This window comes from Rhodnius prolixus, unplaced genomic scaffold (genome assembly GCF_049639745.1).
Source record: "Rhodnius prolixus isolate KJV_2025 unplaced genomic scaffold, Rpr scaffold_10, whole genome shotgun sequence".
NCBI classification, from domain to species: Eukaryota; Metazoa; Arthropoda; class Insecta; order Hemiptera; family Reduviidae; genus Rhodnius; species Rhodnius prolixus.
In genome coordinates, this window is record NW_027411615.1 from 1,284,348 (window position 1) to 1,312,289 (window position 27,942).

Genomic DNA, 27,942 nt, shown 5'->3' on the forward strand with positions numbered 1-27,942 from the left:
TCGGTAATTTTTTGCTACCTTCTTCAGGGTATTATAAAAAAGTTTCGTGAAGTTTATTGTAGAGACTTGAGTCCATGTGACTTTTTTTCTCTTCCCGAAGTTGAAAAATCACCTCAAGGGAACTCATTTTGGGACAGTCGAAAACATTCAAACGGCTGTAACTGAAACAGCTGAAGGCTATTCCCCAGTATCGGAGTTCGAGCACTGCTATGAGGAGTGGAAGAAACGTCTCCAGCGCTGTGTGGCTTCAGAAGGAAGTTATTTTGAAGGTGACAATATTTTTTTTTTCTCTCTCTTTTACTGTGGTACAATCAGCGCGTTGGTGCTATAAGTAACAATGATAACAGTGACAGTAGAAGTAAATGAGTGGAGAAGTTAGCCAGTGGTAACACTCAAAAACATTATATGGTTAGTTACTCTCTTCACTGGAGAGGAGATCACGAGTCCACTGTCGTTTAAGACGTCTTGTCGGGTTGTCAAGGAACAGTTCTAGAAGAATGATTTTTTGCTACAGGATTTATATGAGATTGCAGGTTGAAGTGGAGTTTTCTGTATCGTGTTTTAGCAACTTGGGTGACAAAAGGAATGCTAAGGTCAGTGTGTCCACGTTAGAGACATAAAATGGAGCGTGTACAATAGTTCGAAGTATTTTAGATTGTAGAGATTGTACCCTTTGGAGATTGGAGCATTTGGTTGAACCCCACAGCTCTATTCCACACGCACAGATGGGTTTCAAAATAGAAGTATAAATCAGTCTTTTGTTGTCCAGAGAGAGTTTTGATCTATCGTCTAAGAGTCTTTTAAGTAGTCGATAGCGTCTGCTCAGTTCTGTTCATTTAAGTCTAGTGTGGGGGGGTTCCAAGAAAGTCTTCGGTCTAAGTAAAGCCCAAGGTAGAATTGTAATTCTTTTTGAATAAAAAAATCAGTCTCATTACTTAATTTACAGACCTCGTATATCATCATAACTGTTGATTACATTAAACTTCAGAAACTTTTTTTTAATACTTTGAAGAAGGTAGTCGAAACGTTGGTATAAAGCAAAAAAAGTTGTATTTATTGATGATCGCATCTCGATATTCCTCAAAAATCATTTTAAATATATACTTTTATAATTGGGAGATTACTAAGTTAGGAGAGTTATCAAATTAAGTACAATGCTGTAATCTCAATGATTGGAAGTTACTTTTTAGATGCCATTTCAAGAGCTAGGCTGTATTTGTTTTTGGGGACTGTAGGGTTGTTTGTACAGCTTTGATTTCTGTTGAAATGCACAGCATAATATCTATGCTGTATAAACATCAACGGTGAAAGATGTCTCAAAAACGAATGCACGATTTTCAATCGTTCAGAGAGGTTACTTATGCCTCTTTCCAATAGTATCTTCACCTGGGTTAAAAGTGCCCAAAAAAATTATTGACATATCAATAAATCGATGACTTCAAATTTGGGCGCAGAGACTTGTTCCTCTATACACACTCTGCAGGTGACAAAACAATTATTATTAAACTATATTTTTAGTCCAAAATTATAAAGCTATTAGGACCAAACTATACAGGGTCTTATTATTTTTGATAAGAATCAATCAAGTATAGTTTCATTTTAATTTTTGTCTTATACATTCAAAGATTTTGTATTTTATTTATTTTTTTTGAAACTGAGCTTAAGTTATTCATTATTATTTTTTTTTTATGATTTAAGGCGCGTCAACATCTAAGGTTATTGGCGCCCTGAGCTTTTTTCAGTGCACTACCAGCCTCCGGACAGTGTTCTCTCGTTACAGACAACACTGTCCATCACCGGACAGTGAGATGTAAGAAGCTCCTAGGAAGAGAAAATCTAAGGGTCAGCAGCTGGATTCGAACCCGGGACCTCCGCGTGGGAGTCCAGTATGCTAACCTCACAGCTAATTCCTTCCCTGTTATTCATTATTATTTCTTTTTTTTTTTGCTTTTGTTGTTAACAATGTTAATGATGTCACCATTTGCGACCATTTAAATGTGCTATGGAAACAAACCAATTGGAAAACTTCCAAGTTATATAATATAATCTTTTTCCCATTCATGAAGCTTTTCAGAGCTTTTCCTTTAAAGTAAAGTTCCTTTAAAGGTGTAGGGAATCCAGAGTTTTTTGTTTTTAAGGGTGGACCTTTATTTTTCACAATTTTTTTTTTATTAGGAACTCAGAACACGTCATCCATGATGTCACTTTTTTTGGGAGCAGGTTTGGGGAAGGAAAATTTTTATTTTCAGGCATTAAAAGGAAAATGAAACAAAATTTTAAATCGTCCAAAATTTTTGGGCACAAATACTCAAAAAAAAATAACAAAGAATGTGTTAACATTGAACAAATATCTTCTTTTTTTTCCCCACTTTTCATGAAAAACAAAATTTTGGTGCTATCATATCACATTTATCGTATTTTCTTTTCTTTTAGGTAAAAGAGAGGGTAATTAATAATCAAATTACTGAAAATAGGGTCCGGAAAATAAGGAAAACTTGTCGAATTTAGAGAATGGCTTTAACTTAGAATCACCATCAAACGGTACAAATATAATGATGGTTTTGGTTTATTCTCGACCGTTGTTGATGGATGATTTTTGGGGAATATCGAGGTGCGGTCATCAATAAATACAACTTTTTTTGCTTGATACCAACGTTTCGGTAAATATATTACCTTCTTCAGGGTATTGTAAAATTGGTGGAGTTTAATGTAGAGCTACGACAACAGTTATGATGATATAGCTCTACATTAAACTTCACAAACATTTTTTTTTTATAATACCCTGAAGAAGGTAGTAAAAATTACCCGAAACGTTGGTATCAAGCAAAAAAGTTGTTTTTATTTAAGATCGCACCTCGATATTCACCAAAAAATCATAGTACAAATATACTGAGTCCCCCCCACAGCACTGGCAGAACCCTGCAGCTATTTGGGTTTCAATTGCAACCTTCAAAACCCAACTCTCTTTTCAAAGATGATTATTATATAATAGGTTTCAGCATTTATTCTCTCGTTAAATGCATATGCCTAAATCTATGCTAAAATCTTAAATATATAAGCTGTTCACTGCCACAACTCGATTAATTCCGTAATACAAAAAAAATAAGTGGGAGAAATGCGATGAAAAACATTCTGTTTTTTATAATTCCACTTAATAATATAAATTCAAATAAATTTACCGCTATCATTCAGCGCCTGCTACTTGAATTTGAGTTGAATTATTGTAACGATTTATATTACAGCAAGGAGTTAATCAAAATGGCTTCTGAAATAAATTAATTATATAATGGCTACAAAATTTGTTGCCCTTTAATGGCGTTTAATCTTTATTATTTGGGGAAATTTATTAATAAATATAAAAAGCTATGACTAAACCAAGTGCTTTGACACTTAAATTTAAGATATTTCCAAAAAAGAAAAGTGGAGTTAATCGATTTGTACAGTGAACGGCTCCAAATATATTTCTATCCCTCTCCCTCCAAATTCTGGCTAAAACTTAAAAATTCTCTCTCTCCTAAAACCATCCTTCCTTCCTCTTCGGCGCTACAGCCCTAAAAGTACCCAGGGCCTCCTCGATCAAGGCTCTCCACTGAGCTCCAATCAAGAGCCTTCAGTCCTCCACCTTCGCACGCCCATTTTCCTTAAATCCCCTTCCAAAAAACCATCAACAAAGCATAATGTACGAGTCTATAGTTAAAGCCGTTCCAAAATTCAAGTATTTATTTAAAATCTACTTAGTACAAACAGGAATTACCTGTAATATTTAAAATTAAAACAGTAAATAAAAGTTTCTATTTACTAACTTTCTAAAATCTAATATCCTTTATTATTATATTATTTATAATTACACATTATATAAAACTACATAATTAATATAAAAATAAGCAATTTTGAGTAATTAATATATATATATATATATATTTCAAATTGTATTTTTAAAAAATTACGTCAAATTTAATTTTACACTGAATAAATAATAATATAGTTAATGCTTGACTTAGTAATACATTTAATAACTAATAAATTTCACAGTATAATTTACAGTGAGGGGGGATTTATTAAAATTATTTTGGATTGCAGTCTCAAACAAAAAAAAAAAAAAAGAAAAAACAAACTAACGGAAATGCTAGGACCTTCTCATTTCCGTAAATTAACTGAAAACTACGCTCACGATTAGAAAGACGGGTAGTGGGGATTAAATTGAAGTTAAATTCAGCTGGGGGAAAGATGCAAAGTTTTTAAATTGTGCAAGCAGTCAAAATTATTTACAAAAAAGATATGCATAGTCGCTAAGACATAGGGGGTAACGAGTAACAGTATAGTAGGGATAGGCAAACACTGAATCAAGGGATACAGGGGGAATGTCGCGTAAAATAATTGGACTTTTTTGTGTTTTTTTTTGGGGGGGGGGATAGAGCTGGGGTAAATTGGAAATTAAGAGGAATAGGAAATGGTCCAGCTGCTGCTGGCTGATAGATTAGGTAATGTTGATTGTTGGGGATTTATGAGTAAGCAAAACTGTCGAAACGGGAAGTTTAAGAAGATAAGTTCGAGTTGAAAGAAGTCATGGCTATTTTTTGGGAAGTGGGGATCAGTAAGTTGGAAGTCGAAGTATTAAGTACTTAGACAGTAAAAGAGGATCGGGAATTGCAGGAAGGAGAGGCAAAGTAAAATGAGTATACCCAGTTGGGTGTAAAACAGCTCTAAAAAAATAGTATGTTCTTCCGTTGTCACCAAGACCTGGGGAGACGATCTCCTCCACCACAAAGAAGAGAAAGGATAACCAAAAATCATGTTTAGAAAAAAAAAATGTACAAGAAAGATATGGAATTAAGAGAGGACACTTCTTGTAAAGATGGTAAAGAATTATTCGGGTAAAGTAGACGCCAAGAGAAAGAATTTTGAAAAGATCAAGAGGCACAAGAAAGTTTTTCTTTTCTTTCTTGTAGAAAGGATGAAAAGGGAGTTTCTAGGGCAACCGGAAAAATTAAAAAGGAGAAAAGTGGGGAAAGCGCTGCAAAGAATCGCTTCTACTATTTAGATCCCAAAAAATGTTTTTTATAGACTAAAAATCAATTTAAGTGTGAACCATAAGATCCTAGCTAGGCCTAGGATAGATTTTAAAATACATGCTAAATAGGTGTGTAAAATTGGACTTCTTGCTTTACTAAACAACATATTGTACACTTATTAATTTTGGTTTTTGGATTAGTTAGTAAACTAATTTTTCTTTCTAGGATAGTGCAGGTGTTCGGGATTTTTCTAGATAATTAGTGGGAGAAAAGCTGGAGTGAATTTGATTTTTCCTCCTTAATTGGTATTTTTACTGGAAATAATATTTTTCTTTTGTTCTTCGTAAAAATTAATAATTAAGATTATCTGTATTTTTTTTTTTGTTTTTTAACGATTAATGTGAGTAGTTCTTATTTGGGATAGTAATTTTTAATAGTACAATAGTTTTCCTGGATAGATCCATGGAATTAAGAAGAATATTCTGGAGTATACATTGTATTTTATTGAAAAAGACTGCATTCTTGCGGTGTTAAAATATATATAATATTTATTTTGTTTTGTTTTGCCTAAGCATTTATCATTTTTCGTCATCTCTTTTCAATATATAAACGAGTTTAAACATTTTACTCCGAAAATATTTATATCATTTCCCTTTACTGCTCTTTTACAAATTTTTTTTTGTCTTTATTTTTATATATCTCATTTCTTTTTCATCAAAAAAATTGAAAAAAGAACCTTTTCTGATCAAAGAAAAAACAAAAATTGTTCATTTATCCCAAGACAACAGTGGAGGTGTTGTCAAGACGGTGGAATTGATGGTACCGGGCTAGCTGGCCCTTGTTACAAGAGCGCGGCTAGCTTCTAGCAGTCTTGATGAATCCCATTGATGTAATCCTTGATATGCTTCAACAATTTGCCTGATGTGCGGTTCCAGGGAGGCCGGTGCGCTTAATGGTAAAACGTGCGGTACGAAATCCAGTCCCGCTCGTAAGATATTTGATCGTTCGTTATGTCCCTCGCAGCGTCCGCTTACGCAGAAAAGTGGTTCTGGTTCTGTAACAGGAAAAAGGAAAAAGAAAATCCATCAGATGATATTTAGGATAAATTATTATTTTTTTAATTTATTTTGTTCTTTACAATCTGTATAATATAGTATACAATAAGTAAATAGGGAGATTGAAGGTTAAATGGATGCGTGAAAGGCAGGAGGAAAGAAACTGCCCAGCGGTAGCACTTTCTACGGGATATTAATGATTTGTAGGCCTTCAGACTTCAGACTCTGGCGATTCAGTCGGCGAAGAGGATTGTCAGAGGAGGCGAGAGACTGTACTAGAGGATTGGAGCACGTGGAGAGAGCAGTATGGAATTTTTGATATTTAGTCTTGGCGAGTTGGTCTATGAAGGGAATGTTGAGGTCGGTGTGAAGAGTGAGGTTAGTCCACCGTAGAAAGGAGCGTCAGCTATCTGTTGGCAGTAGTTTTTGCCTGAAATGTCCTGTACAGTCCGTATGTTTGCAGGTTTGGCTGAACCACACAGCTCTAGTCCGTAAGTCCGCATTTTTTTTGTGCCTTTTTTTTTGGCATTGGCTTTCGCCATACAGCCAGCATCGTCTATGTATACAGCCAGCAACGTCTAGGTGCTTATCACTAGAATATCACTCTCCATTCTTACTTATAAATACATTCGCTTCACTCATTCATCCCTCTACTACATACAACTATTTACATAAACTACAGCTAATGGATGGATCAGTACTCTGTGCTCCTGCCATCCTTATAGCTCAACCGAAATTACAAATCACGTAATCCTTCTCTAATCATTTTCTTGCATTCATTCTAATCGGCTATAACTTTTAAATACATTCATATTTCATTGCTAGCTTTGCTATAGATTTAAGCACATAGATGCTGGTGGAGAATATTATGTCTTCGCAGCGAAATGGTGCATCTAAATACCTGTATAAGTTGTCGAAACATTCGTTTCCTTTCTACTACATAACGTGGACATATCATTATTATATGTTTGAAATCCTCCTCCTCATTACAATCTACGCAAAGAGGAGAGTGGACCTTTTTTGTTGATCCTGTGAAGATACGATCCGCACACAGTGTGGTTCGCTCTCAGCCTGCTTATTGTCGTAACAACCCATTTATTAGTATAAGTCCACATAGGTTTGAGGATAGTATTGTATATTAAGCGTTTGAGTTCAATGGGTAATTTGGAGCGTCGTCCAAATAGTCTGTAAAGCAGTTTCGCACGTTTTGTCATTGCTTTGTCTTTTAAGTCTAGTGTGTGGGTTCCACGTGAGTCGCTTGTCTATGTAGAGCCCAAGATAGCGCACCAGATCTGTACAAGGAAGAGGATTGCTGTTGAAGAGGACAGGAGCCCCGCCGGAGAGTAAACGTGGCATGCTGACATTTCTGTGGGTTCAAAGAATAAATTATAAATTTAAAAACAAAAACGATTAAAATGCAACAAATTTATAAACTAGATTGGTTTCGAATTAATTTAATATTAAAATGATGTCAGGCGTCGATTTCGCAAAATATTTACTATATTGACTTAGTTACTTTGAAACCGATTTTCAGTAATTTTCCAAAAAAAAGTGGATATGATAAAAACTTAAAAAGAAGAAAAGGAATTGAATCAGATAAAAATTTTCTTACAAATTAAAATAGAATTCAAGCAACAATAGAAAGAGGGTTGTAATTCGACGTTACAGTGTAAGATAGAGCAAGACAGAAGATGGAGACTTGTAGGTAAGTTAATATTGAGGTGAAAGAGTAACGAGAGAGACAGAGACGGTGTTAAGACTATACGCAGGGGGTTGTCTGAGTTTGAAGACGCCAGGCAACAAGACAAGAAACGTTCTTAGATGCTCCCCCCCCAGTTACCTGGGCAGACTCCAGCTTTTGGAGCGGGTTCTTCACCCACACGAGTCTAGTGTTACTCTCCAGCGGAGGCGGCAGAGGCGGCTGGGGGCGGGCGGTAAAACTTTGAAACAGTGAAACCAAACCTTTAACTCTACTCCAGTTCGCGAATTCTCCCTGTTCAAGGAAGCGAGAGAAGGCCTCTATCCCACAGTACAAAACCACCTCTTGAACAATCTGGTTTTCTCTGAAGAAACAAGGAAGCTTACACTACCTACTTCTTTCCCTTCCCTCTCTCCCTTCATTTCTCCAAACTACCCTATCCACGGCCTCTTTGCGATCTTACAAAACCCTCGTTGAAACAGTTTCAGTTTGAAGAAGAAACTGAACAGGTATAGTTAGTATTCTTGTTAGGTATAATATAATGGGGCAACGGTTAGGGGCGACAGGGTAGTTGAGTTACTTGTCACAAAATTCATTACAAACATTCGGGGCGAGCGGAAGGAGAGCCTCTAAGTCTCACTCGCTCCGCTAAGAGTGGCGGGTTGTGTTTGGTGGAAAACCGCGCGCTAGTCTAGCGAAATTTTATCCTAGGAAAAGTTAAACTAACTAATAAGAAAATGTAAAGCTTCATCCCCCCCCCGACTTGAGGTTGTCGACTAACTTTCCTTCCTTCGTTGCTCGCAACATCAACGTTTCTCTCATCTTGGTTTCGCTTCGCTTCAATTCATTGTCACTTCTAATATTTACGTATCCTTATTAACTTTTTATGACAACCCAGTGAATCCGTCTGTCTTTATAAACCAACAAGCTTTTCTCTTTCGACAGAATTCTGCACTATCTCTCTGTTTCACTCTTTTATTCACTCACACAACCACATACTCTAAAAGAGGAAAAAATTGCGCCAAAATTTGGAATTGTGGCTTGGAAAATACCCCCACTTTGTGCTAAGTATACGTCTTTGGGTGGGGATATAATTGAAAATAGACGTCTATAAAAGCTTGTCTTTAACGGATTTAAACAAGTACTTTAAACGAGGACTGGCAGCTTTAAAAGATATCCATTGTGGTCCAAGATTGGATGTGAAAGTTAGGATTTTCGGGTAGTAAAACGTTCCATGTCCCTTCATGGCTTAGGCCCTTAGTAATACGAGGTGTGGCTATTAAATAACGAGACTATTGCTATAAAAACATTTTACTTTAAATTTATACATATTTAGTTATTATCACCTTCAGTATACACCCTTTCCCTATCCCTACAACGCTCCATGCGAATTTACCATTGTTCGAAACAGTGCTGGAAGTCTTTTACTTTAAGCTCCTGCATGACGCGTGCCGCTTTTTCTTTCCCAACTTCAACGGACTGAAATCGTGTTCCTTTTAATGCAGATCTGACTTTGGGGAAACAGATAAAAGTCATTTGGGGCCAGGTCAGGCGAATAAGGCGGTTGGCCTAAAACTGGGATGCTGTACTTTTGGCTAAAAAAGGACTTAACAGACAATGCAGTGTGAGCTGGCGCGTTATCTTGATGGAGAGAACCCCGTGACTTGTTCTTCCACAAATCTCGGGTCGTTTTTTTCCTTACTCTTTCACGGAGCAAGCAACCTCACGGTAGTAATGTTGATTAATTATAATCGATATTTTCATCCGTTTTGGACGTGGAAGGGCGACCCGGGTGGTCATCATCTCCGACGACTTCTCTGTCATCTTGGAAACGCTTGAACCATTCAAAAACTTGCGCACGTGATTCAACATTCATCGCCATAAACTTCTTTTAATAAAAGATAAGTTTCAGTAGCGGTTTTACCCAGTTTCTTGGGAAATTTCACGACAATTCGTTGCTCTACTACATGTGCAGTATCCATGTTTTTGGCAAAACGAAACTAACACCTCTTACACAAACGACGGTTCCAGTCAGACAGATTTCTCTACAAACACGTGAGACGCTGCAATCGAAAAAGAAGGCTTTACGCTGCACAGCTGTCGGTCGTTAGGATTTGGCGCTTGCATAGTTTTTCTGTAGCAGCATCAGACTCGTTATTTAATAGCCACACCTCGTAATAGTAGAAAGAGGCAAATTTTAAATCTAAGACACTTCCCGCAGGGGGTCGCTGTTGCATGCAGCTTGCAATCCCACGGGTTCCTAGCACAATACTCCATGCACTTTCACTTGTACAATAGGGACACAATACACTTACACTATATCCACGTATACTAGCACACTAAGGCACATACGTACACCTATACACCCAAGGGCTAACGCTAACCCTTTCCTTGCAGTTAGCTTCAGCAAACAGTTGCCCTTCTAAAAGAATATGCTTCAAAGAAAAAAAAAAAAGTAACAGAGAAAAATAAGAAGTTAAAGAACAAAAAAAGGGTAAAAAGTTTTTACTACTTCTAAAAAGAAGTCGCTAAGCATATAGAATGAATAATGAAGAAGAACATAGTTCAAAGGAGAATCAACCAATAATTTTGAAAGATGTTTTCCAAAGTTTTGGATGGAAGAACTTAAAAAAAGTTTCTTTCTCAAGTATATCCTAAGTTATCTATGAAATCGAACAGAAAGAAAGAAGGAATACAAAATTTAAGAATAAGAAGAAAAAAAGAGTTTTTTTTTTCAAGAAATTGTACCTGGTAAGGGTCCATTTTAATCGAAAGCAATGATTAGAACGCTTTAGTTAGTATTTGTTTGTGTATTTTTCTCCCAGTTTTTTTCCATTAATTTGAAACATTTTAATGGACCCAATGACTCTAATGGAATTCATAAAGTTGGCCTAAAAAGAAAGAAGCTTTGAAGTTACCATCTGTATTCGTTTCTCTCTACAGCTTCCCGAACTAAACCTCTTGAGATATTGCTGGGCTCACAAGTTAACTTTTACACTTCCAATTGGAGCGGGAAATGCAGATGCATTCCAAGTGATTGCTAAAATAGCTTAGAAATGGCTGCTGAACCTGTCTCCCTTGAGGAGGAGGTTGTTTTAGGAGTTGATTAAGGGTTGTTAAGTTGAACTTATGACGATCAGTCGCGTTCTGAGGGGAAGCATCATTAAAAAAAAAGCGATGGACTTTTGATAAGTGATGAGATGTTTTGAATGACTAAAAAAATAATTAAGGAAAAGTTGGACCGACGTTCTGTATCAGCCTAAACCATCCCGGTTTTTCACACTTTCATCCGGCACGGATAAAGTCCCCGGTATTGTCCTGTTTTCAATATAAAAACTCAGCCAGATTTCATTTTTGGTTGTTACTAATAAAATTATTTACAATATGAAGGCGCCACGGTAGCCGAACTAGATGAGACTAGACCCGCAATGCTAAGATGTATTGTTGGTTTAATGGGTTCGATTCCCTGTCTCTAGGCCTTGGATTTTATTTAATGGTTAATATGAGAAATTTACAGTAAAGTATGTTAGGCGGTTATAGGCTAGACCCGCAAAGCTAAGGTGTATTGTTGGTTTAGTAGGTTCGATGCTCGGTCTCTAGGCTTTGGATTTTATTTAATGTTTAATATGAGAAATTTATAGTAAAGTATGTTAGGCGGTTATATGCTAGACCCGCAAAGCTAAGATGTATTGTTGGTTTAGTGGGTTCGATTCTCGGTCTCTAGGCCTTGGATTTTATTTAATGGTTAATATGAGAAATTTATAGTAAAGTATGTTAGGCGGTTATATGCTAGACCCGCAAAGCTAAGATGTATTGTTTGTTTAGTGGGTTCGATTCTCGGTCTCTAGGCCTTTGATTTTATCTAATGGTTTAATATGAGTTTATAGTAAAGTATGTTAGGCGGTTATATGCTAGACTCGCAAAGCTAAGATGTATTGTTGGTTTAGTGGGTTCGATTCTCGGTCTCTAGGCCTTGGATTTTACTTAATGGTTTAATATGAGAAATATCCAGTAAAGTACGTTTGCTAGTCGCCTCCGTCCACGACACCTAATTTGGCAGTTGGAGGTAAAGCCTGCCTGAAAAAATAGGCAATTACTTTACCTTTTACTTTTTATTTACAATATGACAAATTAATTCTGCTCAGTTTTGGATTTGTCATTTATCTCCAGAAATAATATTATCAATTTTGTGCAGAGAAATTGGATTTCTGGCGCGGAAAAAAATGCCAAAAGCTTTGTCAGCTGAAGTGGAATTCATATCTACGCTCGAACACCACTATGCACCTATTTTCTAAAGATGATCTGAAAATATGCAACTATTGGAACTATTAAAATAAACCCATATTGATTAATCAGTCAATTTTGATAATTTCTTTGTTCTTTAAACAAGCATTTCATTGATTGTAGTACTATCTGTTAAAATGGATTCTGTAAGTGGAATCTTTCTTTAGATTTAGAAAGCCCGAAAATGAAGAAGGCAACACTCCAGGTCTTTCGAAAGTCTTATTCCTCCCCTTAATTTCCTGGACCACTTGTGGTATTTCCCTTTCTAGGGAATAACACACTTTTTAAGGGGATCATTCTTTTAGGGACTTCTATTTTCTATAGGGATTGGTGTATTTTGTGATAAAGCACGGATTTCTAAGTAGAAGATTACCGGTTCGAATGCCAGCGCTAACATATTTGTTGGAAAAAAATGTCTATGGTAAAGTTTAAGCTTCCGCCTACGTCAGCGACGTTTGTAGTTTGACGTTAGGCGATTACTTTAATCGACTTTGAATCCAATTAAGAGGAATCCGAAAGAAGAATTGCATTAAAAATCAACGGAGATTGTTTTTAGGAATCCAACCTCTTACATACCCTACCTACATACTAAGAAGTCCAATAAAGTATTTAAATCAAATAAATATGTAACAACTTGTACATATATATTTAAGTAAAATTTTATTTAATGTTTTCCCCACTTCTCCCCTCCACCACAAACCCACGCTCCTTCTAAAGTCGTAAGCTGATAATAGATAGCGTACTTGAATTTCAGGAAATAGCAAACATAAATCCGCAAGTATATATATAATGTATATATAAAATGTTACAATTGTCTCCCTCTCTCTCTCTCTCTCTCATACTCACACATATTGAGTGCGATAAAGAGAGCAGGAACCGAGTATTTATTGGCTGTTCGTGGTAAGTTATGAGCCAAGAGAATCGTGTGAGTCATGTAGTATATATATTATATACGTATTCCAGTGGCGCCTAACAAATGATTTATACAAACCTGAGTAAAGTTTTATGTGCGGAACGTTCAAAGATTCAAAGAGAAGAGCCAAAATATTTGGTGGATGAGGGTAGATTGAGAAGGACGTAGTGAGGATCTCCCGGAGGATGAATTTGTTTTATTATAATATGATTGGTTTAATATAAAATAGGAAATTACGCTCTGAATAGTCCAGGAAGTCCGTGCCTATCCTGTGCGTAAATAGATTAGCAACTATATTTTGCTTCTAAGGCATAATTATAATTTAAAACGTAGAGCATAAAACTTGTTTTGAAAAAGCTATGCATAAAATGTTGCAGATGTTAATATTTTTTTCTGAAATCTCAAGTCTCTACTTCACAATCTCAAATATGTTCTGGTTCAATATATTGAGCCCAAGTAACTCCCACAGTTGGTGAAGATCACAGTGTGATACTCTGAATGAGAGAAATAAAATTGCTTTGCTTTTTTCCAAAGTTGACCCAATATTTATGTCGTTTTTTTTTTTTTTTTTTTTTTGTATTATAGAGTGAGACCGCATTTTCAAATTCTATGGGAAATTTCGGTGATTATTTTCTTCCTCCGAAAAAGAGGGAAGAATGGATTTCAAGGGCAATTGTCAGTAAGTAAAAGTAAAGTAAAGTAATTGCCGATTTTTTCCAAGCGGGGCTTAACGTCCAACTACCAAATTAGGTGTCGTGGACGGGGAGGCGACTAGCAAACATACTTTACTGTAAATTTCTCATATTAACCATTAAATAAAATCTAAGGCCTAGACACCAGGAATGGAACCCACTAAACCAACAATACATCTTAGCATTGCGGGTCTAGTCTCTAGCCCCTAACATACTTTACTATAAATTTCTCTTATTAACCATTAAATAAAATCCAAGGCCTAAGACCAGGAATCGAACCCAGTACCACAATGCTTATTAGCTTTGCAGGTTTCGCCTCAACCGCTCGGCTGCCGTGGCACCTTTGTCAGTAAGTAAATATTATTAATATACCTAAATAGAGGGAAAATGTCGGTTCTGGCGCACCTAAAATGTGCACCTTTTTTGTGCAAGATGGCCCCATTTCAAAGCAAAACCATGACCCAAAATTCGACTCTCAATATCTTCTCAAGTAATGGATCTGTACTCAAGGAAACTATAGCATACTACTCAGTAAAACAGAGTGTGTAAGTGCACAAAATTTCATACGAATAATCTGTTGTTTACTGTGGGAGATATAAGGGCCCCATTTCACAGCAAAACCATAACCCAAAAAAATTTATTATTTATTTTTAAATAATTTTCAAAAATTTAGATATTTTGAATTTTTTAGGTCGTTTCAGGAATATACTTGTTGTCAATCACTGGTCCCACCCCATGTCAAACACTGGTACCACCGAAAATTCGTATGTCCATCACCGGGTCATTGAAATACTTTAAAAAAAGTAATAATTTTTGGTAGACATAAAAATCGAATTTACAGCTATTTAAATATTAATAATACGAGTACATAATACAATCTAACGGAGCGGCACAATTGTACCAACCAACACCTGGAGCCAAAATAACGGAAGATATTCTAAACGAAACTCGAATTTTTTCTTAAGCTCTAAATTACCGGTCCCTTCACCCTATTTGTTTTGTGTGAGTGCTTTTTTAAACTCATTTTTCGAAAAAAATAAGCATACGCTTAAAAAAACCCTTTAGTCTGTTGTATATTTTAAACTTCTCTGTCATAAACCTATTTATTTCAAACATTATTCTGAACAAAATTATTATTTAACAGTTCTGAGATCTGAGTATATCTATACCGATTTAAATCTTTAGATTTTTTAAAACGATTCCTCTTTTTTTTGTGATGGTGCGGATTTCAGCCTCGTCAAATTCGATGATAGGTGGGGGTAGAATGGTGCTGATTGGTATGGCTTACAGCTTCGTTGAACTTGATGATTATCCGGTCAGATTTGGAGGTGTTTGGATCAGGCACAATTTAGGTGCGCCAGAACCGCCAATTTCCCTCTACTTATCTATTTTATTATAAACTAATTTAATGGCATCTAAGCTTTTTTTTTTTTTTAAAAAAAAATTCACTTAATAAAGCTCGCCAACTGTCATCCTGATATAGGCAGTATTAAAAGCCCAATTTTTCTAGATTACTTTATATGATTGGCCCAATATTAACAGCAATTAGCAGGAGCTAGCTGGTGAGGACCTTTGAGGAGAAGGACATTTTCCCTGTTACTTTCCAATCCTTGGAGATTTTGGGCCCCTTTTAATCTGAAGGAGGTGGCATTGGTGTGGTGGTGAACCTCAAAGATTTCCTAGGAAGTCTATTTAGTGGAGGTCTTTAGAGTAGAATATAATATGTATTGTGGTACTGGGTTCGATTCCCGGTCTTAGGCCTTGGATTTTATTTAATGGTTAATTTGAGAACTTTGCAGTAAAGTATGTTAGGCGGGTTATAGGCTAGACCCGCAAAGCTAAGATGTATTGTTAGTTTAGTGGGTTCGATTCCCGGTCTTAGGCCTTGGATTTTATTTAATGGTTAATTTGAGAACTTTGCAGTAAAGTATGTTAGGCGGGTTATAGGCTAGACCCGCAAAGCTAAGATGTATTGTTGGTTTAGGGGTTCGATTCCCGGTCTTAGGCCTTGGATTTTATTTCATGGTTAATTTGAGAACTTTGCAGTAAAGTATGTTAGGCGGGTTATAGGCTAGACCCGCAAAGCTAAGATGTATTGTTGGTTTAGTGGGTTCGATTCCCGGTCTTAGGCTTTGGATTTTATTTAATGATTAATAAAAGAAATTTACAGTACAGTATGTTTGCTAGTCGCCTCCGTCCACGTCACCAAATTTGGTAGTTGGAGGTAAAGCTGAAAAAATAGGCATTACTTTACTATATAGTGGAATATATCCTATGTAGAATTCTTTTAGGGGGCCTATGGAGGAGTAGTTTTACCCTTAAATGCCTTGTTCACACTTCTCCAACACTAATCTTCCTTAGAGTTCTTGGGACAAGTCGTTTCATAATCACCTGGCACTGAGGAAAGCCCCCCCCCCATCAAAAAATAAATGAACATTCTAAGCTTTAAAATCAAATTTAAAATTTTAGACTTTTTTACTTAATCATTTTCTGAGTCACGGAGCATAAATTCACAGACCAATTTGCAATCCTTTTCATAATCAAGGGACCATAAAAGCCGAGACCATATCCGGTAAAAACTCATTATTCAAAATAAACACGATTCCAATACTTAGTTCGATCGTGAATTAAGACAAAGTTGAAAAGCAAAAAAACTTAAACTGAATTATCAAACAGTATTGGATAAAATTTAATTAAGTTCATAGAAATTAAGTTCAAACTTCTATTTTCCAATTAATCTCATCATTTATATTCTGAATATATATATATATAAAAAAATCGATTGCTTAACATCTAAAAAGTGGGAAACCAGTAATTAGATCTCTAAAAGAGGAAAAAAAAAGGAAAAGTAATTGGGTTTTCCACGTCTACAGGTATTACCATATTTTCTACTAGCATTACAATGCTTTTCCACTTACTAATTTAATAAAACTTGTGAATACCAGTGGAAACCAGAAGTCAGGGCGGAAAAAAAAGAGAAAAACTACTTTTCCCAGAGTATTGTAAAGTATTCTAAACGCTAAGAATATTTATTCAAATTTACAGTTTCCCATTATAGCTGAACATTATGGTTTAAATTAGATATGGTATTTCTAGGGTCAAAAAAGGTAATAATAGGTGGATTTCTTTTGTTTAACCATTCTCAACTTTTGTACTTGAAAGTTTTTTACCCCAATTTTAACTAAACAATAAACCTCTCGCCAAAACCAATTTTAATGTTAAACAAATCGTATTCACAGTCAGGTCTCATTGGTTAAACTGAAAATATTTTTTTTTAAAAAATTGAAATAATAAATATGGAAGAAACACTTCAAGAACTGGGAAAATTTAGAATGTTTTGGAGTTAATAAAGCACATTATAAGATCGAGTTATACCATTTTTTGCTCCCAGCTAGAGGATAATGTGATCACTATAAGTTGTAATATAATGTGTTAAACTTTTCAGAATCTGGTACCCAAAATTTGACTCTAAATATCTCGCCTAGTTACGCCCGGGTGCCTATAAAATTATGCACAATAAGAGACAATATCTAGCTCTATAATTGAGTTTGAGTTCATGGATTTAGGTAATATGGTTGTGGAGATATGATGGGAGTTTTTTTTATTTTTATTTTAATCTTATATTGAAATTTGTGACTGGAACGGTTGTTGCAACAAGCAAATGTGAAGTAATATAGTGTCTTGATTTAAGATTGGAGAAGGCACCCAGTGGCGACACTCCATCTTCTCTTCAATCTCCTTGGAGAATTGCCTGGTAATGTGGAAGAAGTTAAGTGTTCAATTAGAGGATTAGAGACTGCTTTAAAGGAATGAAATTTTAAGAAACGAGTTTTAGTAAGGTCCGTTAATGAAAGGATCATTATGAATGGTGAGGTTAGAAATGTAGAATGGAGCGTTAAGTAGTTTTCGTAGTATTTTTGATTGTAAAGTCTGGGATGCGTAAAGAATTGGAACGTTTAGTCGATCCCCACATACTTCTGTGCCGTATGACCAAATATGTCACAGTAACAACAGGCATAAGAGTGTTTTGTTATGTAGGTTGAGTTTCGAACGTTTGTCAAGTAGTCTGGCGAGAAGTTTGTAGCGTTGGTTAGTTTCTTGTCTTTTCAGTCTAGTATGGGGATTCCATGTCAGCCGTTTGTCTAGGTACAGTCCAAGGTAGCGTACTATGTACACGGTATAGGAATTTGGTTCAAGATGATGGGAGGTAGGACTTTTCGTCTTAGAGTAAATACTATACATTTTGATTTTTCATAACGTTAGTTTTGATTTGCCATTTGATAAGCCAGTCCTGCAAGTGGTTGACGTGCGTTTGAAGAGTTCATGTAGCGATAAGAGGATTGTAATGAGGAGATAAGATAGCAGTATCGTCAGCAAAGGTGGAGAGGATAGTATTTGGGTAATGAGGTATGTCTGCTGTATATAAGGAATAAAGAAGAGGACCTAGGTCACCACCCTGAGGAACACCAGCTCTGGCTAGATGGATATCAGAGTCTGCTACTCCACAGTTGACTCTGAAATATCGATCTTGTAGGTAGGATTTGAGGATAAGGTAGTATGTATGAGGAAGAATCTCCCTTAACCTCAGCTTAAACAGTAGTCCCTCGTGCCACACCCTGTTGAACGCCTGAGCGACGTCAAGGAAGGAAGGGATTCAAGGATGGGAGTTAAACATTTTTTTAGAATTTTACAAGGGGTTTACAATTGACTTTACTTATTTGGATTTGATATTTTTATTATCAAACAGATTTGATAATAATTATCTTCTTTGGCTAGATATTTGTAGTAATTAAAACATGCAATTATTTTACTATTGTTTCTATAAATGATAAATTATTAATTTTTCTAATTTATGAATTACTTTAAGGGAAAGTTGCCATGACAACTTTATGTAAGCTAAGAGCACAATATAAATATATGATAATTATTAAATTATTTTAAATTTAAGATACGAGTATAAGTAAAAGTTCCCATTTAAATATGCCAGAATAAATTCAATTCGTTTAGTGTCAGAACGTAAAATTGTAGATGAAGAAGAGAAAGGAATTTAGTGGTAAGACGGAGACGGAGAAACGGGAAAGTTACACCTGATGTTCACCTTAAAATTTGAATAATGACTAGTCGTTTTGAACTGTTAAAAAGCACTTTCTCCTTTTCTTTTGTACCATTTCGAATAGCATTATTTGGAGGATTGCAACTGCTAATGTTCCATCAACGGGAGTAGCTGCTATTTAGAGGATACTCTAGTCCTAGGGATGTGAAGGGGGCCATTTTCCTTGGTAATTTGGAATGTGCTTAATATGTTTTTCTTCCTTGTTTCCTGTATTTGTAATGTTCTTCTTGTTCCTGAATCTTATTACCTTTCTAAGCACCTTTCAAAATGTAAACTACCCGAACATTAATGAAAGAATATCCATCTTACTTCTTAATGTTGGTATTTTTTTTTTTTTTTTTTTCAACTGAAACAGCTATTTACCTGGAAAATTCCAAAATGGTTAGTTAGTTCTGCTATTAGTGGCTCTTAAGTTTACAACACTCAGAAGAATTCGTTGCTCTACTACATGTGTAGTATCCATGTTTTCGGGCAAAATGAAACTAACACCTCTTACCACAAACGACGGTTCTGGTCAGACAGATTTCTGTAGAAACACGTGAGAAGCTGCAATCGAAAGAGAAGGCTTTACGCTGTGCACAGCTGACAGGTCGTTAGGATTTGGTGCATGCATAGTTTTTCTGTAGCAGCAACAGTCTCGTTACTTAATAGCCACACCTCGTGTTATGGTTCGAATTCGTATTAATAGTTAGTAAACATTTGAAGGAAACATTTTTAATTTTTTTTTTTTTTTTTTTTAAATTACACAGCATCTTTAGAGTGATTTAAGGTTTACCACAGAGTTAATAAGGAGTCTTACAAGTAAATAACTAGCTACTGTATGAGGTAAATCAGCAAAACAAACAATTAATTGAGGCAGCAAGCGTAATTAAGATAGTAGTTAGTTAACTATTGATGTGCACACCAAAAGCATAATACCCGAACAATCTCCATTAGTGGCTTTAATTTTATGAATGGGCTACATCAAAACCATCACTAGTCGGTGATTATATAATCAAATTATATTGATTGAGCATTACCATGTTGTAAACGCAGGTCTGACGGAGAGGGTGCGCGATTGAGAGAGAGAGAGACAGATTTTATTATTTACATAGCACGCAAGTTAAGTGATCAGTTAGAGCTTATTTTGTTGCCTAGTGATTACTTAAGTCCAACTTTATTAACTTCATTAATTTGTGCTACTTTATCTTATACCTAAGTTTGAGGAAGTATTGCCAATGGCGTAAAGTTTTGATTTCCAAATGCATGTTTTGCGATATCATCTTATACGAAACAAACTAGGGAAATACCATTAGACCCCCAAAAAAAAGTCTTCTGGGAAAAAATCGATCCACTAGAATTGCCATTTTACAAAATCGATTTTGTAGTTTTAAAAGTTATTATCGTGTAACAGTAAGTAAGAAAAAAGTAATTACGAAATTAGGTGTCGTGGAAGGAGGCAATCATACTTTACTGTAAACTTCTCATATTAACAATTAAATAAAATCCAAGACATAGACCGGGGAATCGAACACACTAAAGCAACAATACATCTTAGCTTTGCGGGTCTAGTCCAGGGGTCGGCAGGGTCGGCAACCTATTTTAAGTAGAGAGCCATTTCTCCTTAAATAATTTTAATAAATCTTACCAAGAGCCGCAAGGATGGTAGTGTAAAAAAACTCTGTAGATCATTTGTATTCACAAATTATTATTTTATGATATCCAATAACATTTAAATGTTTTATGTATTTATTTTCACATATTGCAAAGTAAATAAACAAATAAATAATAACTAAACCTGTATTTGAATGAAAATGGCGGCAGTCCTATGTATTACGTACTGCATTTTAATATAACTCTATTCAATTTCTAACCAATCATATTTAAAATTCTTTTTAAAAAAATATCTTTACTTTAATAAATGAAATTTTCATCTGTTTCAATAAAATTGAAATATACAATTTACTTTGGACAGGATGAAGAGCCACACAATTTGGATAAAAGAGCCGCATGCGGCTCGCGAGCCGCGGGTTGCCGACCCGTGGTCTAGTCTATTACCGCCTAACATACTTCACAATAAATTTCTCATATTAACCATTAAATAAAATCCTAGACCGGGCATCGAACCCACTAAACCAATTGCGCGTCTAGTATCTTAACCGCTCGGCTACTGTGTCACCTTTTTCGAAACAGTTTTAATGTTTTCGAAATAGGGTTCATTTAGGCACCAATTTTAATAGCCATTAACTGGTATTAAGTGGTTCTGTAACTTGTATAACATGAACCAGTTAAAATTATTTTTAAGTTTAGACCTTTTAATAATTATCGCTAAGTTCTAGTTCATATCGCACTAAAAATGGTCTAGCTACAATCCGTCTTTTTGACTTTAATGCAAGTTTCGACCTGCTACTCCATTTTAGTAGCTTCGTGATTAAATGGAGTGACTCAAAACTATTTAGTATTTGTATTTTTTTTTTTTTTTTACAGTTAATTTTGATGCGTCATCTTTTGGGTCTGAACGTGTGAAGATGGGGGTACTGCACACTGAGGAGGGATCAGTATGGGAGAAGAGAGCAGCAGATCGTCGTCACCGGAAGTGAAATGAGATTGAAAGAATAGTGACCCACTCTGGGGAATAATTCACTCATTAATTTTTTTTTTGTAAAAGTAACATCTATCAATGGTGGCCAAAGAAAAAGAGAGTCTGACAATTTAAATTGTTTGTAAGAAAAACATATTAACAATTTAAGGATAGAACAGAGCAGAGGGAAACACAGAAGAAAATGGGTGAGAGGGAACAAAAAGGGACAGAAACAGAAGAAAGAGCATACGGAAGAATATCCATTAAAGGTCGCAAAAAATGGTGGAGTAACGGGACAGACTGACAGGCATCAGGGCTGCAGGAAGTGGAGTTGGTCCATCCCTGGCTGAAAACGAGAAAGAGATGGTAACGACGTTCCTTCGTCAGAACTTCCCTTCATCACTCACCTGGACTGGGGATGCTGTAAAAGAGATGCGCTTTACACTCAACTTTTATTTATTGTCAAGACCACTTCTTTTTGTAAATTCTACAAGTTTTTATAATTTTGTTGAACGTTTAATTTTTCATTCCATTTCTCGTATTCTATTTTTCTACAAATGGAAAAGTTTTTAAAGATAAAATCTCTACTTTATCTATTTTGATTCTGCATTGTTATTAATACAAATTTACTTATTTGGAAAATCTACCATTCAAAGGAGAGGGTAAGAGAGGGCAGATGGGAGCTAAAGGTGAATCCTAAAACGGAAGCAAAACATTTTCTCCCTACTTAGGCTCCAGAATGAAGACCCTACGCCTACTACTAAAACTCAACCATTCAGGAATTAATTGTTAATTTTCCTTCGAGTACAATTGATTCAATTCTTAGTTTAAATTCTGGAGATCCAAGAGGTAGTAGTCCTTTGGAAGATTAATGATGACTAAAGTAAATTCCCTTTTCCAAGGGAGTTTGGACAGCCATTCTTAGCAGCCGTCACAACTATGGAAGATCTAGTATAAATCATTAATGATGACGCTGGTGTTCCATTTGCTTTACTAAACCATGTCACTTCTCTTCTTCAATTGATGACAAGCTAAATACCCCCTTTTCTTTGTCCATCAATGAAGCTTTCCCGTCTTGTATACCTGGATAAATGGAGTACACGAATGGGATTTAAACTGTTTGAATATTCAATAGATCTGGCCAACTGCAAGGAGTGGCAGTTCTTGTTATTAATTGCTACATAATGATATTTTCAATTGTCTTTTGTCAATTGTTTCAATTTTAACTGAATTAAAGTAAAAGCTATTTTCCCACAGACGGAGAACAACAAAAGGATCTTTCACGCTACAGGAAGTTTTACTTTCCCAGATAGCTGGGAAATGTTTACAAATTATATAAACATTACGGGTAGATTGTTGTCGAGAACCCCGTTTATCGTAAACTTGTAAAGATAATCAGTTGCGGGCTGCGTTATCATTTCTTTGTAAAACTTTCCTCCACATTATCTCCTACCACTTCCGTTCTTATTCTCTGAATTACATTGTAACTATTTAGTTTCAAGTTTCATAAGAAAATCTTCCACCTTTTCACCATTTTCATGCATATCGCTTTTCCAAATGTAAGTTTCCCTGTGCATTTGTATGCAACAATATTATCTTTATTGCACTTTTTCTTTTCCTTTTGATAATATTATCTACTTAATAGAGGTAGGAAAAACTTTTTCTTTAACGTTTAACTACTGTACTCTTCGTAGAGATAAGCCAGACTGGCTTCTTCTTCACGTAGCGATTACTAACGGTGACAATCATCAAAGAATTGTTTTTCAGAGTGTAACAATGTACTGCCACCTGATCTATACTACAGAGCTTTATCTATAACGTTTAACGTTACAAAATGCTAGGCTAATATTCCCTATATTCCTGTATTTCCCATACTTTTATTAAGTTCAAATCCTACATTAAGACGACCCTAGATGTACCAAATGCGGCTTTCTTAGTTTCCAGTTGGCTTTGAAGAAAACAAAGTTATTTCCCGGCAATCTAAGTGAACATTCTTGTATTTTCCATCCTCTTTTAACTTCAACTTCTGCATTAAGACGACCCTAACTATTCTAAATGCTCTCGCCATAGTTCGCAGTTTAATTGGAAAGAAACAGCCACAAATCAGGGCAATCTAAGTGAAGATTCCTGTATTTTCCATACTTTTTTAAGTTCAATTCCTACATTAAGACGATCCTAGATGTACCAATTGCGGCTGTTTCAGTTTGCAGATTGCTTTGAAGGAAACAAAGTTATTTCTGGTCAATTTTAGTGAAGATTTCCTATATTTTCTATTAACTGTTGGCTTATTGGACTGCTGTAGAAAATTAGGTAAGCTTTTACGCTATTAATTACAGTATTCAAATCATACGATCTTTTTTTAGAAGATCTAACTTTTGTTAGTAAGATTCATAAAATTTTAATTTATTAATTATATTTTATTTTGGTAGATTTGAAAATAAATGAAAAAAATAAAATAAACAGCTGGAATCAGGTGCTCAGATAACCTTCACTTACCAGCTGATCAGCCTGGCCAGTTACCGTCGGCCATCTTTAACTCGTTCGTGGTGTCTCTTTATTAAAGTGATTTTTTTAAGTGAATATTAGTGCGTGTTATTGTGAAGTTCTATTTTATAAATTGTGCTTAAGTTATACTTAGTGCGTGATATACAGTTTTAGTGTAAATAGTGTTGTGAATTATTTTAAATAGTGTCAAGTGTCAAGTGTTATTGGACTGGTGATCTATAGAGATGCTGATGAACTTGGATATTCCTTAAACAAGGTAAGACTTTATTATCAATTATTTAATAATATTTTTATTATTCTTGCATGAAAACAGCATGTTATCATTTAATTATTACCTACTTACAAATTATAATCAATGCATTGTCTTGAATATGTTCAGTGTTGGCTAATTCTTTAATTTTGATCACTACAAAAAGTATTTAAATTGATTTCTAAAACTTTTTGATGGATTCTTTGATCTTTTCTTTTTAATCGACTATGAGTTGAAAATTAGTATTCTTGGTTTACCTACGTTGTTTTTTGGAATTGATTTCTAAAACTTTCTTTTCTCAAGTGAGCTTAAGTTGAATTAGTTCCTTTTGTAGGATTGAAAACTCTATATGAGTACTACCGTTGGGTAGGTTCTCTCCTCCCGCACCAGTTCCTCATATCTCATATTTACCCATTGTATACATGTATACAATGAGTAAATTACTAAATAAATAAATTTTAAAAAAATATTTTAAAACAGTCTTTTATTATCTTTTATTTTAAAAAGTCTTTGAATAAGGAAGTGAGTTGAATATGAGTCTTAGAATACGAAAGTGTATTTTATTTAGAGCTGAATATGGAAGAGTTGTTAAATGAGGGAGTGTATTTGTATTTAGAGTTGAATATAGATGGGTCGTTGAATACGGAAGTGTATTTGTACTTGGAGTTGAATATGGAAGAGTCGTTGACTAAGTAAGTGTATTTGTACTTGGAGTTGAATATGGAATAGTCTTAGAATACGGAAGTGTATTTGTATTTAGAGTTGAATATAGAAGGGTCGTTGAATACGGAAGTGTATTTGTACTTGGAGTTGAATATGGAATAGTCTTAGAATACGGAAGTGTATTTGTATTTAGAGTTGAATATGGAATAGTCTTTGAATACGGAAGTGAATTTGTATTTAGAGTTGAATATGGAAGAGTCGTTAAATACGGGAATGTATTTGTATTTAGAGTTGAATATGGAAGAGTCGTTGAATACGGAAGTTTATTTGTATCTAGAGTTGAATATGGAAGAGTCTTTTGGTTTAGGCTTAGTGATTTAATCTCTCACTCTCCCCTCTCCCTTAATTAGATTAATAGAGTACGCCTCATTATTATTGGCGCAATCTGTATAAATGTGCCATGAATTAGAAAAGGTACGGGCCAATTATTTTTAATTTGTTCAAGAGCTTAAATTTACATTTAGATACAGTTTGCTGAAAATGGAAAATGCATTTGAATGGTATTCTAAGAAAAAGCTATTAAAACAAAAAGCACTATGTTTAATGGTTTTCCATAAAAGTTAACATTACTGCTGACTAATTTTTGGTTTTATTATACATAAAACGTTCAAAATGAATGAATTAATTGAATAGGAAAAATTCCAATTAATCAACAATTAAAATGAAAATGACCCAATTTTTTCGATCTTCTTTCTTTGTTATTGTTTTTCATTTTGTCAATCAACAATAAAGGACTAATTGGCAATTATAACAATAATAAAAAAAAATGGATTCATTTTTCTGGCGAAAAGACAAAAAAAAACAGTACTAATAATGAAAAATAATTTAAAAATGAAAAAAAGCACAGTTAGGGTTATTAGGTAATTGTAGCTGGGAAAGCTATTTAATGTTGATTACAAGCAATTGTACAAATGAAAACAATACCTGTTTTTCCCCTACTAATTGCAACAATTTTCCTTGATTAGATTTTTTTTTATTTTACGTAATGATATCTTCTTTTTTTTATTATTTGTTGATTTAAAAAAACGGTATCTATACTTTAAACAAACAGCGTCAGAAACTTGGAAAATTTTCAAAAATGTCAGGAACTTACTGTTGCGTTTTCTTAAGTTCGCTGAAAGCGTCTTAGTGTAGAACTCTTTGAAAGCTTATTAGTTCATTAAGAAAAAGAAAAGCAATTTCTTTTGTTAATGCCAAGATTGGACCTTCATCTTTTCATGTCAAAATATAATCTAGACATTTACAGCAATATTAGATCGGATTTACTTACTTATTTATTAATTTAAATGATTACGGTTGAACTAATTTTTCTGCTATAATCTACTACATTAGTTGACTGACTCACAAAATACCAACTCACTAATTTGGGTTCAGGTCAAAGTGTTTATCAATAACATCAAGTTGAACGAATAATTGAACATATCTTGCATAAAGTAGAAAACAGTAAGTACACAGCAGCTGTATTTCTTGATTTAGCTGATATATCTGACAATTTTGACACTTTTGACTGCTGTACAAAATTAGGTAGACTTCGCTATTAATTACATTATTCAAATCATACTATCTTTTTTACAAGTCCTAAATTTTGTAGGTAAGATTCATAAAATTTTAATTTATTATTTACATTTTATTTTAGTAGATTTGAAAATAAATGAAAAAAAAAAAAAAAAAAAGCTGGAATCAGCTGCTCAGATAACCTTCACTTACCAGCTGATCAGTCTGGTCAGTTACCGTCGGCCATCTTTAACTCGTTCATGGTGTCTCTTTATTAAAGTGATTTTTTAAGTGAATATTAGTGCGTGTTATAGTGAAGTTCTATTTTATAAATTGTGCTTAAGTTATACTTACTGCGTGATATACATTTTTAGTCTAAATAGTGTAGTGAATTATTTTAAATTGTGTCAAGTGTCAAGTGCTATTGAACTGGTGATCTACTGAGATACTGATGTACTTGGATATTCTTTAAACAAGGTAAGACTTTATTATCAATTATTTAATTATATTTTTATCATTCTTGCATGAAAACAGCATGTTACCATTTACTTGTTACTTACAAATTAGTATTATTGCTTCCTCTTGACAACGTTCAGTGCTGGTTAATTCTTTAATTTTGATCTCTTCAAAAAGTATTTAAATTGATATCTAAACCTTTTTGATGAATTCTTCGATCTTTTCTTTTTAATCGACTATGTGCTCAAAATTATTATTCTTGGTTTACTTATGTTGATTTTTGGAATTGATTCCTAAAACTTTGCTTTTCTCAAGTGTGCTTGATTTTGATTAGTTCCTTTTGTAGGATTTAAATCTCTATGCTAGTGCTACCGCTGGGTAGTTTCTCTCCTCCTGCTCTTCCCGCACCAGTTCCTCATATCTCATATCTTTTACTATCTTTTATTTTAAAAAAGTCTTTGAATAAGGAAGTGAGTTGAATGTGGAAGAGTCTTAGAATCTACGGAAGTGAATTTGTACTTGGAATTGAATATGGAAGAGTCGTTGAATACGGAAGTATATTTGTTCATGGAGATGAATACGGAAGAGTCTTTGTATTTACGCTAGTGACTTAACCTCTCTCTCTCTCTCTCTCTCTCTCTCTTCACCCCCTCCCTCAGTCCCTAATTAGATTAGTAGAGATCATGGCCTCACTTACTTTACCGTCTGACACCTGACCCATATGCTGAGTCAGCTGGACGGAAACATAAGTGAAGTCGAAAACTCTACAACAAACTGATCATTTTAACACTGATAATGGATTAAAGTACGAAACCGGTTGCAGATAAATTAAACACGCAAAGCGATAAAGATATAATTGTTGTCAAACAAGATATGGAAATCTTTTTTAGAATCAAAATTATTTGATTCACTAAAACTGCATTATCATCAAAAAAATTTAACTCAAGTTAAGTAAATTTAAATTTGCGCTAAGTTGGCAAAGTATGAAGATCATATTTCACTAAAGAGCCACAAGAGAGCTCCTCTCTAATTATGCATGCATTGGCACTTAAACAAAAGTATCAACTTAAACAGTATTAATCTTACAAAGCATCATTCTGGAGAGCCAAAGAGAGTTAGTGCCCGAGAGAGAGGCTGAGACAGAGAGGGAGTATTAATTATCCAAGACTGAGTTAGGTGCCGCTAC

At 34.7% G+C, this 27,942-nt stretch overlaps 1 protein-coding gene across 1 annotated transcript in view; it reads right to left on the reverse strand.

Annotated features, from left to right (window-relative positions):
* Window positions 1-278: 278 nt before the first annotated feature.
* LOC141457065 (extracellular tyrosine-protein kinase PKDCC-like) overlaps window positions 279-27,942 on the reverse strand; it is a 295,376-nt gene continuing 267,712 nt past the window's right edge. The window contains exon 5 of the mRNA XM_074133578.1: window positions 279-6,066. Within this exon, the coding sequence (XP_073989679.1) occupies window positions 5,840-6,066 (227 nt within the window). The 3' untranslated portion in view covers window positions 279-5,839. The remainder of the gene's footprint in view (window positions 6,067-27,942) is intronic.